Here is a 14559-nt window from a genome sequence, read left to right on the forward strand (position 1 = left end):
GACTTTCCTCCTCAATGATATTTTCTCTTACAAAAAAACAAAAACACTTTTCATATGTAGCTAAAATTCTGCTGATGAGATTCTGAGATGAATTGTGTGATGGAGAAAGAACTTTTTGATTCCTCAATATTCAGGACGTATCCTAGATCCGGACTTTCATGCTGTTCACCTTCATCTGTCCACGAAGTGCCACGTATTGCGGCATTTCCTTGACTCTGTGCTTGAAGTCGAAGTAATGATCACCATTGACATATCCCTGAAGAACAAAAATACGGAATTGGAATACCGAAATTTAAAGTTCCGCACTTGGTAATTTGATTCTTTCAGAGTGAGTGAGTGAGTGAGTGGAGATAATGCTCAAGACCTGATAAAATCACTATTTCAAAGCGATTCATACTTCTACTACAGATGTATTTTGATCATGAAAAGATTCTTTGTAGCTTTTATTTAAATATGCAAAATAAAGAGAGTCGGTGAATGAAAAATACGAGTATTACCTGTGTCCCGTCAGGACCACACCCCAACATTTCAATTTTAACCTAACAATGCTGAACCTATTTGTTTAATATTGTAAACAGAATCCAATTACGTTTTACCCCTCATAAAGCATATGAAGCATAACTTCCTACCTTATATCCAATTTTGTCAAGGACTGCAGTGAAGTTGAAGGGTTGTCCGACTTTGATGTCGAAAGGTGACAGATGTGCCCTTTCTTCACGTCCGTAATGGCCATTCTGACGAGAGTTTCTTACTATCGATCTTATCTTTGTTCGGATAGACGTATGTAACAGTATGTCCGCTTTATCATCTCCGTTTTTCTTGAAGTCAAAGATTGACCTTAAAACAGACAGACTCGATTGTTGCGCCACCGGCGGCTATTACGAGAAATGTCCCGTCTATTTCCCTCCTATTGACCAATCAGATTCAACCTCTCATATCACTTGCAATTGCTTCCAACAAAATGGCGGCGCAGAGTTAAGACGATCTGATCGATAATCAAGAGACATATTGTATTGTAACGGGCCTTTACTCGCGAAGTGTATAAGAATACTTGAGCACCTTCAAAACATGAAAAGATTTGCAAAATATATGCGGAACACGTGCTTTGTAAATCCTTCAGTCTACCGAAATCTGCAGGTTGAAATCCATGTTGTTCACCAACCGCATGTCTAGATTTTATATTTTGATTGGACTATGCATAGAATCGTTATTCAAGCCAATATGTAACCTCGGAATTCCAGCCTAGTTCGGCAAGGGTGATAACTGGACTTTTATTGTCAGTTAACGCCCTTGCCTCGGGAAGATGTAGAAGGGAGATACACTCGATAATCGGGTATTTGGCTCTGGAAAGCTAGTGAGTTGGGCTTTTAAAGACGCTTTCAACAGTATTCCAGTTATAACACGGTGTGTCAATTTGATGTGGGAGAAAAGTGATAAAGGTCTTGGACGTTTCCCACTTTGGTGAAACCCATGATCACTGACAGGTTTCTGACATGCCCAAGGGACACTACTCTGCACAGAGTATTGCGCGCCTTAGACGACTCGACCACAATAAAGATTGTTATGAGCGTGAACCAAATGTGAGAAAGAATATCGTCACTATACCACATGTGTCCTGTTCCCAAGGGCTCGGCAATGAACGTCACTGCTGATCCGGGGCCAAATGTACTGGGAAGTTTGTACGCGCCCTGAAAGACAGAAATATATAATATATATACGTATTCAAAATACATATACATTTCACGCTACATGATAAAAGACAGTGTTTGAGTGTATTTGGTTTAGCACCGATTTGAACAGTATTTCAGTTAGATCACGGCGAGGAATAAGGGAGGAGAGAATGATCTGATGCTGGTGTAGCGGACATAAAATGTCCGAGTCCCGTGTTGGGATTCGAACCACGGACCTTCTGATCACAGGTCGGACGCCTTGTCCACATGACCAAAAAGGTTAACCGCGTCAGCAAGCTGACAAGGTAAGGATGTCATCTGTCGAATGACTCCACGCCCTGCTGCACTGGTATAACACGTTCCTCACGTTTGGGAATCCCACGTGCACAGGCAAGGGTATGGTCCTGATAAACCCAGAAACATAATGGACACTGTAGACCACTCTGCCGCCTGTGCCCGCTACCTCATCACAGCTCATCAGTCATTAGACGAGATGAAGCTCGACACATGAATTCGGGACAAATTACTATGTGTGAATGATTTCAGTATTAAGTTATTTTATTTATTCTTAAGGATTTCTATGGTTTGGTTGGCTGCTTGGTTTGTTGTTTATATATATAACAGATAATATATCAGACGGCGGTCTGTACATATTCGAGACTAGACCAAAGAATCCAGTGATTGATATCATGAGCATCACTCCATGCAATTTAAATCGATGACATGCTTCAACGAAGTCAGCGAGCCTGACCACCTATCCCGTTAGTCGCCTCTTACGACAAGCATAGTCGTCTCTTACAGCAAGCATAGGTTGCTGAAGACCTATTCTACCCCATTTGACCATGACACTTTATGCAAGTGTAATAAAAAAGGAGACTCGATAGATTTCTGGCAAAGAAAATATGACAAAACATATCTCGATCGCCATGAAACATGGTATAAACAATGCGTATACATTGTATGTAATGGTTGGTTGGTTTGTTGTTTAACGCCGCACTCAGCGATAAAACAGCTATATGACGGCGATCTGTAAATAATCGAGTCTGGACCAGACAATACAGTGATTAATATCATGAGCATCGATCCACGCAATTGGCATTAATCAAGTCAGCGAGCCTGACCACCCGATCTTGTTAGTCGCCTTTTACATGCATAGTCGCCTTTTACGACAAGCATAGTCGCCTTTTACGGCGTGGTGAAGCATTTAGTAACATATGTGATGGGAAGTCCATTTCGGATCGTTTGATGAAACGGATTTTAATCAATAACATGACCTTTACCATGACCTTCATCATCTCTATTCTAGTCATCCATAGCAGGAAGGTCAAGGGTTAATAACGCTTACACATTAATGTATAGACATCAGACTACATTATTGAATGCAGGAGCTTTACTATACAAGTTTCGCTTACAAGTGGAGGATTTTCCCAATATGTCTGTGAACACTGAGATTTGGCACCCCATTCTCCCGTCGCAAGACACGTGAATGCTAGCTTTTCGCCATCGGTACACTGGAACTGCACCTGGGCACCAACATGGCGTCCTGTCGACTTCAGTACTTTTCCTCCTTTTAAGGACGACGGGTTTGGGCATACCTCCGCTACCATAATCACAAACTGTTTCAATTATTTTATGTTCCATACAAGTACAGTTCATAACGCCAGCCCTTTAATTATGAAATTAGTTCCAAGTACAAGTACAGTTCTCTGTATCAATATCAATATTTTATCTAAACTAAACAGTATTATAGCAATGTTCCTGTACGTTAATAGGATACCCTTATATGCAAGGCGGCGCCTTGTTTTGACTACACAAATAGTTCTATTTCGGACTTCAATGAAGATGTGCAATGTTGTGATTAATCTTTTATTTTCATTGGAATGATAGTCAACTTAGTCTAAAATCTGAACATGATCGTAATTGGTTCAATCAATCATTTATTTTAATTTCTAAAAGGACATTTTTCCAAATAGAAGCATACGCCCCTTAAATATAATTTAAATCAACCAACCAACCAATCAGTCAGTCAATCGAAATTCGCCCAAAGCATATGTTGCATTTTAATGCATATGGTGTTCTCAGGAACTTAAATATATAAGATTCTGTTTTGTTAAACACATTTTGGAAATCCTTTTTTCTATTTATTCTACAAACTTTCTGTTATGAAACGTTTATGAGAATTTCAGTTATGAAACGTTTATGATAATTTAATCTAAAGTGGGCTAATGCGAGATTACGACTATATAAAAAGCAAGACAATAATATCACTTTCCTGACACTGGACATGAAATTAAATAATTGATATGTTTTGTTAAAAGAGTCAAAGAATTATCCGTCGGTTGTGTTGGCAATAAATAAAAGTGACAAACCTTCCAAAATCATAAAAATAATATCTGCAAAATGCAGTGTCGAGATAACGACTCCATAAAAAGCAAGACAATAACATCTCTCATCTCACCTATCTTATCCATCACTTTCCTGACACTGGACAGTTGGCTGTCTACAGCTGACTTGGTGTCGTTTGCTGCAATGAGATCATGGAGAGAATGAGCGAGTAGGTCAGCAGAGTTTGATACTCTTACAAGCGGAAACATTATTATGCTTTTTACCACTTAACGGAAGAACAAATGATACCAAGCTCTTAACAGGTTCATCAGTATGTCATTTCATTACTGATTATTCACAGGATCAAACTTAAGATATTTTGAATTCTGACCTCCAATGTTTGCACGCGTGTGCCTGAATAATCTAATGAAATTGCTTAGTGTTTTCGTATCCTGGGGTCCATTTGTAAATTTAAATGATGTAGGAGCGATGCATCCACAACATGGTTTTGTGGAGATATGTCTTGTTCTACCGGAAACGAGTGTTTCCTTAAAAAGATATACTGAATCCCCTTGAAAAGGCATTGAGGATTTTGACTTTTGATAAGTAAACAAGTTTCTGATAAGTTAATAAAAGTAGTCGAGAAAATTTTATTCCAAAATGTTACCATGTGCAACCATCTGTCCCAAAATTTATCAGTCTTCCATCTACTAGAAATGATCGTGTTATTAAAAACCTGTCCATATATTTAAAAAGACATTACCTATGTAAATACAAATATCAAAAAAGATGAACGTTTGTTGTAAGAAATTTCTTCATGTGCATAGAATATATTATTCCTGTAAATGAACTCTGTGGCATGTGGCCTTCATTCATAAATAAACTTCTTCTTCTTCAAGTTTCTGAATCCTCAGGTCCAGGTATGACAACATAGATGAGGATTCAAACTCAGACAACATTATTAGTATTTATTAAACTACACATTTAGATACCATAGGTATCCAGGTACTAGTATCTGCTCAAATGCGGTTTTATTGTAATTGCAATGATGCATGCCTTCAGGCCTCACTACAAGATACAAATGTCTTCGTTTCCTCTTAGTTGGCTGACAATTATTTTCTTTTTTTCACTATCCGTTTACATAGTATATCAGAATACAATTTTAGTTGTGTACTAGAAGTGTTGTTCATACAATGTATACATGGGCTAGATTAGTGAACACCTTTCACTTAATGTGGTATATATGTTGAAAAATATTCATACACAAATCAACTGTGACTATGAATATATATTTATTCTCCTTGTTGTATTTCATTAAAGTGATACTATTAAAACATATAAATACCAATAAGGCAAGATAATATCAAGCCAGGATTTTGCAATGTGTGTATGTATCCACATACGGTCCTAAAATCTCCATTGTTACAAATAATGAAAGTAGTTATAATAATGTGCATATTAAAAATGCGCCAAATTCATGCACAAAAGCCAGTTGAATACTACTTTCAATTTGTGAATGCTAAGAGATAAGAGATTATTATAGTAGAGTTTAGAACATCATTCAGTGCACCTATATTACAGTCAGTCACTAAGTCAGTCAGTTTGGTTTTCTGACGCTTTTTGTAATATACCAGCAATATCACTGCGAGGGATATCAGAAATGGGCTTCACCCAAATTATCCAGGTGGGGAATAGAACCAAGATCTTCGACGTGACGTGCTAACGCTTTTACCACTAGGCTAACCCATCGTCCCTCAACCATATTTCACCTATTTTACAGGAAACGTGTCAGACGCAGTACCATTGTTTCGAACGTGTGGTTTTACACTGTTATATGCAACACGAAAATTTCCCGGTTCTGCTACTCGTACCATTGAAATTAAATAATTGATATGTTAAGTTAACAGAGTCAAAGATTTATCCGTCGGTCGTGTTGGCATTTAATAAAAGTGACAAAACCTTCCAAAATCATAAAAACATATCTACTAAATGTAGTGTCGAGATAACGACTATATAAAAAGCAAGAAAATAACATCACTCATCTCACCTATCTTATCCATCACTTTCCTGACACTGGACAGTTGGCTGTCCACAGCTGACTTGGTGTCGTTTTCTGCAATGAGATCATGGAGAGAATGAGTCAGTCAGTCAGCAGAGTTTGATACCCTTACAAGCGGAAACATTATTATGCTTTTTACCACTAAACGGAAGAACAAATGATACCAAGCTCTTAACAGGTTCATCAGTATGTCATTTCATTACTGATTATTCACAGGATCAAACTTAAGATATTTTGAATTCTGACCTCCAATGTTTGCACGCGTGTGCCTGAATAATCTAAAGAAATTGCTTAGCGTATTCGTATCCTGGGGTCCATTTGTAAATTTAAATGATGTGGGAGCGATGCATCCACAACAGGGTTTTGTGGAGATATGTCTTGTTCTACCGGAAACGAGTGTTTCCTTAAAAAGATATACTGAATCCCCTTGAAAAGGCATTGAGGATTTTGACTTTTGATAAGTAAACAAGTTTCTGATAAGTTAATAAAAGTAGTCGAGAAAATTTTTTTCCAAAATGTTACCATGTGCAACCATCTGTCCCAAAATTTATCAGTCTTCCATCTACTAGAAATGATCGTGTTATTAAAAACCTGTCCATATATTTAAAAAGACATTACCTATGTAAATACAAATATCAAAAAAGATGAACGTTTGTTGTAAGAAATTTCTTCATGTGCATAGAATATATTATTCCTGTAAATGAACTCTGTGGCATGTGGCCTTCATTCATAAATAAACTTCTTCTTCTTCAAGTTTCTGAAACCTCAGGTCCAGGTATGACAACATAGATGAGGATTCAAACTCAGACAACATTATTAGTATTTATTAAACTACACATTTAGATACCATAGGTATCCAGGTACTAGTATCTGCTCAAATGCGGTTTTATTGTAATTGCAATGATGCATGCCTTCAGGCCTCACTACAAGATACAAATGTCTTCGTTTCCTCTTAGTTGGCTGACAATTATTTTCTTTTTTTCACTATCCGTTTACATAGTATATCAGAATACAATTTTAGTTGTGTACTAGAAGTGTTGTTCATACAATGTATACATGGGCTAGATTAGTGAACACCTTTCACTTAATGTGGTATATATGTTGAAAAATATTCATACACAAATCAACTGTGACTATGAATATATATTTATTCTCCTTGTTGTATTTCATTAAAGTGATACTATTAAAACATATAAATACCAATAAGGCACGATAATATCAAGCCAAGATTTTGCAATGTGTGTATATATCCACATACGGTCCTAAAATCTCCATTGTTACAAATAATGAAAGTAGTTATAATAATGTTCATATTAAAAATGCGCCAAATTCATGCACAAAAGCCAGTTGAATACTACTTTCAATTTGTGAATGCTAAGAGATCAGAGATTATTATAGTAGAGTTTAGAACATCATTCAGTACACCTATATTACAGTCAGTCACTAAGTCAGTCAGTTTGGTTTTCTGACGCTTTTAGTAATATACCAGCAATATCACTGCGAGGGATATCAGAAATGGGCTTCACCCAAATTATCCAGGTGGGGAATAGAACCAAGATCTTCGACGTGACGTGCTAACGCTTTTACCACTAGGCTAACCCACCGTTCCTCAACAATATTTCACCTATTTTACAGGAAACGTGTCAGACGCAGTACCATTGTTTCGAACGTGTGGTTTTACACTGTTATATGCCACACGAAAATTTCCCGGTTCTGCTACTCGTACCATTGAAATTAAATAATTGATATGTTTAGTTAACAGAGTCAAAGATTTATCCGTCGGTCGTGTTGGCATTTAATAAAAGTGACAAAACCTTCCAAAATCATAAAAAAACATATCTACTAAATGTAGTGTCGAGATAACGACTATATAAAAAGCAAGAAAATAACATCACTCATCTCACCTCTCTTATCCATCACTTTCCTGATACTGGACAGTTGGCTGTCCACAGCTGACTTGGTGTCGTTTGCTGCAATGAGATCATGGAGAGAATGAGCGAATCAGTCAGCAGAGTTTGATACCCTTACAAGCGCAAACATGCTTTTTACCACTAAACGGAAGAACAAATGATACCAAGCTCTTAACAGGTTCATCAGTATGTCATTTCATTACTGATTATTCACAGGATCAAACTTAAGATATTTTGAATTCTGACCTCCAATGTTTGCACGCGTGTGCCTGAATAATCTAATGAAATTGCTTAGTGTTTTCGTATCCTGGGGTCCATTTGTAAATTTAAATGATGTAGGAGCGATGCATCCACAACATGGTTTTGTGGAGATATGTCTTGTTCTACCGGAAACGAGTGTTTCCTTAAAAAGATATACTGAATCCCCTTGAAAAGGCATTGAGGATTTTGACAAGTTTGTGAAAAGTTAATAAAAGTAGTCGAGAAAATTTAATTCCAAAATGTTACCATGTGCAACCATCTGTCCCAAAATTTATCAGTCATCCATCTCTATTGTTACAAATAATGAAAGTAGTTATAATAATGTGCACATTAAAAACGCGTCAAAAGTCCTGCACAAAAGCCAATCGAATACTCCTTGCAATTCGTTTATGTATTTGTTAACCAAACCAGACGTGTGCGCTGACGATGCGTACCAAGTTTTTTCATTTCTGTCTCCAGGATAGTTATTTTCGACTCCGCCAGGCTCTGACTATTCTTAATTTCGTCTTCCAATTCATTCAACTTGTCATCAGTTTTCTCTTGGAACTCTGTCATGACTTTGTCCGCCTTCTCTGCAGAAAGGCTTGGAGCGAAGTTCTCTGCTTTGAATGGATTCGCTGCATAAGAATGAAAGCTGTTGGAATCCACAACCAAGTTTGCCAAGATGACCAGGAGAAATTCCATGCTCCACATGACCGACATTCTGCTAAAAAAATACAACTTAGGTAGGTGTTAATGACAGCATTCACGAAATGTGACAGAAACATATTATACTTGACAGCAATGATAATTTCAATTTAGGTCAGTAAGTGGTCAGTAGGACTCGACAAGCAGAAAGTAATTAGTTACGCTCTGCGCAAGATCCATTTAGCTACACAACCGCATATACGCAATGATATATGTAAATAGAGAATACTACACTCATTCTCGTTAGATACCATTTTTACGAAACGAGTGGACTTTCTATGGTATCTGACCGAGCGAAAGCGAGGTCAGATACCATAGAAAGTTCACGAGTTTCGTAAAAATGGTATCTAACGAGAATGAGTGTGGTATTTTATTTATTACCCACGTTAAATATATATTTAAGTGTAAATACATAACAACTTTCGTTCATTGACAGACCAAACTGAAACCGGTTGCAAAATCTGGTTGCGCATGAATATTGATATATGACCAAATATGGGCATTGTTGACATGTTTATGCATACGCATTAACAACATGCGCCTGCTGTTCTGTTTGCAAACAAACCAGCACCGAGGCTCAAGATCCTTTTCGAAGAAAGTCTTCAACTTATGGTAATTCAAGCGCCATGTTGTTAGAACGCAGGACACCGAAAAGAAAATTTGAAACGTAACATTAGCGCCGCGCTTTGAATATCGGATCAACAGTCACACGCATCACACTGCCTGGGTCCCGTCTGTGCATTCAAAATGGTTCGGTTTCCTTGATCTATCAGCTGAATTTATCTCATGTCCGTACCATTTTGGAAGAAGGAAATCAGACTGTTCGCCAAAGACATTCATGTTAACTGTACCACCCTATATACTGAAGACGTGAAAATCAACAAACTCAAATCTGCTTGCATGTCAGTGACAGCTTCGAACGATCGAAGGGCAAGGTCGCCAGCGGAATAAGAAAAGACAACCGCGATCCACTCACAGCGTTTTACGCTAGAGATAGGGAATGTTACTGTTCACATTTGGGATGTTTGGGGCCACAAAATTTGAAGTCAAGCACACTTCCACGGAGTTTTCCAGTGATTTGTATCGGAACTGTGAACTGTAAGTGATCTGGTCGTGCTGCCGTGTTCGTTCATTCATGAACAACACCTCCCGAAACAGCGCCATAAAATACGCTTCAAAGGGGACACCGATGGCACAACCGGCTCATCCCAAGTAAGTCTAGATATCTGTCCAGATAGTTTAAACAGACTTCATTTCACCACGCTTATCCTTTTACGTTAAATCAAATTGAAAGTTGCGAAAATGGTCGGGTGCGTCACGCTCAAGGGACGCGCTCGATCGGCAGTCGTACATTGTAAATCGATTTATAGATCTAGCTCGATTATATGTCTGTAGGAGTTCTATGCATAACTTATATAGAATGCAAACCGAATTTGATGCGTGTGACTATCTTGTTTGGTTTAATAAAGTGTTTGTAAATATCTCTCGTTCTCATGAATTTCTTAAGTTCTGCCTTGTAATCGCAAAATGAATGACGTCTCGCGATTTTTTATGAATGAAAAAAGTAGTCCCGGTGTGACAGAGGTCACGGTTATCCAATCAAAACGAATAAAACAAGGTCAACCTTGTACGACACACGTGTGACGTACGGATTTAGTATCTTACCACCTGTATCTTCACCACGTGGGTAATAAGGTTGATTATCCAATACAACAGAACCACTTGCAACTTTTGCATAGTTTTTTCTGAATTATTGTTAACTATTGTGTAGACATCAATCTATCATCTTTCAACCTTGTGTAAACATCACCTATCTACATGTGCATGACCTTCCAACTTCACATTGTTGTACTTCACTTGCTTGATAATGGTGTTAGTATCTACTTCGAAACGTAGCGTTCATTGTAATAAAAAAAAGTTGAATATCCACAGAACCATCTCCCTTTTTCCTCATGCCAACTTATAAATTCGAATTTAAGAAGTTTGGGGGAGGGAAAATAAAAAAACTCAGCCTCCATATGCTTAGAAAATAAAACCGCAGCCTCAATATGGCCATCAATAACAGATCATTTACTGAGCAAAGCCATAATCTTTGTCAGGGAAATGACCATTAAGCATCATGTACCCTCATTTGGTAATAAAATACAATATGAAGTTTGAGATGCATCAGTTGTGAGGATGAAGAGTTTGTTTTGGTCCGGATATGCAATAATAGGGGGTGTTGTACGGGCCTGTTTTAGCTTTTTGATTGCCTATTGGCAATCGTTGGACCATTCGAAAGACGCATCATTTTTCAGAAGGTTGTATAGAGTGGAGGCAATGGCAGACGAACCTAAGAAATTACCCATGTCATGGATATTTTTAGCATCGACATGGATGCCATATTTGCTGAAGATATGCCCTAAGTAAGTGACTTTTTTTTGTCGTACATTCACATTTGCTTGGTTTCAGAGTGAGTCCGGCTTCTTTTATCTTTTGGAATACTGCCTTGAGGTGATTCATATGTTCTGAAAACGTTTTAGAAAAATTATGATGTCATCTACATGTATAAAATGTCAAGCCAATTCATTTCTTTTTGTGCCTGAAATTGTTTGCTAAATCATATAGGTTTGAAACTGCATTGAGGCGTCTATAATCTACGGCAAAGTGATAGGAGCTATCGCGGTTTTTAAGCATGATGACGGGAGAGTGCCATTCAGGAGAACTGGGCTGAATGATATTGGATTTTGACATTTCTTGCACCTGTCTGGAACATTCTTTCCTAATGGCTGCGTTTTGCTTATACAAAAGGAGTCAAATGGGTCTGGCGTTTGCTGTTTCTATTGTGTGATGATGTAAGTGAGTATGTGAAAATCCTGATCAAGCAAAGAGTGATCTTTGAGATTGGAGAAATGCATTTTACTTTATACTTGTCCTTTCATTATTGAGGACAAAAGTTCCACGGTGTTCATGAGTATTGTCATTGTGCAAAACCACTTTAATAGGTTTCTTTCTTTAAAACCTCATTTATCCAAAATACCTAGTTCTTTCAATATGTTTCTAAAGTGCACAGAAATTCTATCTCCTTTTTTATTCAAAGTTTATCCCCTCCAATCGAAAGCCCCCTCTGGGCAGGACACTTAATCCCCAGCGTTATCTGTAAATGTCACTTAATACGTTTACGTCTTTCATTGTATAAATTTAAAAATTTAAAAATTCTTCATAGGTTGAATTTGAAATGGGCCGTAAAAACATTTCAACCCCCACAAATTTCTTTTGAGGTACTTTTGAGGTACAATGGAGCATGTTCTTTCTACATAGATTTGTAAGACCGTCATCGACTCTTGCTCAAAAGTCCATTGCTATGGGTTACAACATTCAAGTCCTCAGTAAAGTTTCAAAACGTTCTACGGTAGACAGAGCACATATAGCGTTGGGGTAGGAGAAAGCTATGTAACGAGATATGCTTAGTTGTATGCACAGAACATGTGTTTATAGAATTATCTCCGTTAGAAAGCAAAAAAAACGATTCGAAGTGGCAAAAGAATTGGAGAATTGGCAAACTGCGATGTTTCTATGAAAATGAAGAGGAACCATATGCACGGTGTTCACGGAGTCTACGATGTGTGTTTGAGTAACTATATTTGTTTACGGATGTGCGAAGGCTCCCGTATTTGACATGCATCTTAAAAAATTCTCGAACTTTGAATTTTGTGTTTACTGCGAGTTGCACACGGAATGACTTACTACCAATTCCCTATGTTTACCTAGAGATGAACAATTGACTTGCCTTTGCATGTGTTCATGACCGGTGCACCAGTTTCGACAGGATACGCTCATCTTTTCGCAAGCACCTGTATCATTACTATTGGATGGTGATTCATAAACACTTATGCTTATGAACCATACAATCGATTCTGGTTTTAGATTAATGCTAATGTCAATTTCTCCCCAAAATGTAATATACTCTAGACAGATGCTTCCAAAGAAAACACAACTGTGCATGTAAACATCAGCGGCCAGGACAGAATATGCAGGTTCAAGTGACCTTATTCCATGGTTTCGTCCTTCGAATCGTTTTTCGATCCACAACCATCGGCGTCTGGCATGCAACTTCGCAACTTTCAACTGGTGAAAGACATTCACTGGTATTTTATCATAAGCGTCTTACCTTGTGTATTCCCAAGTAGAAAGGTGGCATATGTCAGCTACTTTGGAAAACGTTCTTTATATATTTTGAGTTAAAGAGAGATATCGTGACCAATCCATATCGAAATTCTCAAAGCCAACTACAAACGGTTTGCTGAATACCTTAAGGTTTCAGATTCAATCTAGCATCAAGTGGCATGTACAATAGACTTTAAAAGGAAATATAGCATACACTTCACAAATAGTTCGAAAGAAACTTCAAAGCAGTAAGAACAATGACGTCCAGTAACAACACACCTGTGAAAAATCTTTCTGTTTATTTACAAATTCAATGAAGGGATGAGACTGAAACATTTGGTAGGGTGCTGTTCAAATCTTCATTTTAGTTTATCTGTTAAACAAACAAGAAGAAATAATCATACAGTCGAAAGCCTTTAAGGCACAATAGACTTTAGATAAAGTCAACAAAAACCTTCTGTAATCAGAAGAAATGTTTGCTAAAAGTACATTTATGGTTCCGATTACATCATGAGCAAGTGTTTGTGACAGTAGTGAATTAAGTGGTTCCTTCATTGGTATGGACATAATTTTTCAGAAATGGTGTTAAATTGTAACATATTTACCAACATAATGCTCCTTTATGTTCAGGAAAGGATTCAGCGTGTAAATGTGCATCAAAATGTCATGGAGATAGATGAATGGATTGAGGGAGACTAAGGTTTGGGAATATTACAAGATTGTACAATAATAAACGTAATGTGTTCTGATCACAAGACTCAATGTAACAACACCACTGCCGGTTTGTGCAGATATTTGCCAAAAGCAGCACAACAATAAAAGATACTCTGAGAGTACCTGTGTTTAATTACAACACCTTCGTATTGAGGAAAACAAATGCTAAGAATGTGTTTTTTACACTTATTGGTCTTGCCGCATACCTTTGGCACCCGCAGATGTAACTGGGAATTGTACCTTGAAAATTTAGAAATCAATCGGCATAAATATGAGACACATCTAAGAAAACACTATGAATGCTAACATAAAAGGAAAGTGCATGTTTGATGCATAAAGGCGTCCTGATAACGAATAATGAGGACTGATGTATAAAAGCGTCCAGCAGATCCAGCCTTACGTGTCTACATTTCACAACATCACAGAGATCATCACCGATTACATTCAAGTACAGGGTAACAACAAACAACAAACAGGCATAGGATTTCTCACTCCATGCCAGATTTATTTGTTCAATGCATATTTTATGGTGTAGTGATGAAGCATCAGGGCCAACGTTGATACGACAGGCACAACAGAAGATTACCATTACAATGCAGGCTGCTTTACCCAAAGAAAACATTGAGATATATATTTTATGGGTAACGTCATAAGAGTTTTTCTCCTGGACAATATTTTCTCTCACAAACCACAAAAACATTTTTCATTGGGAGCTAAAATTCTGCTGTGGAGATAAATTGTGTGATGGAGAAAGAACTTTTTGATTCCTCAATATTCAGGACGTATC

General features: G+C 37.5%; 1 protein-coding gene across 1 annotated transcript; it reads right to left on the reverse strand.

Moving 5' to 3' along the window:
* Nucleotides 1-142: 142 nt before the first annotated feature.
* LOC139467866 (uncharacterized) lies at nt 143-8927 on the reverse strand. Its single transcript, XM_071249377.1, has 6 exons — nt 8660-8927; nt 4129-4194; nt 3083-3270; nt 1606-1688; nt 630-837; nt 143-256 (listed from the first exon to the last, which is right to left on the reverse strand). The coding sequence occupies exons 1-6, from the start codon at nt 8925-8927 to the stop codon at nt 143-145; spliced, it is 927 nt and encodes a 308-aa protein (XP_071105478.1).
* Nucleotides 8928-14559: the final 5632 nt, after the last annotated feature.

This window comes from Haliotis cracherodii, unplaced genomic scaffold (assembly GCF_022045235.1).
Source record: "Haliotis cracherodii isolate W230 unplaced genomic scaffold, xgHalCrac1.p SCAF_2, whole genome shotgun sequence".
In the NCBI taxonomy this organism is placed as follows: Eukaryota; Metazoa; Mollusca; class Gastropoda; order Lepetellida; family Haliotidae; genus Haliotis; species Haliotis cracherodii.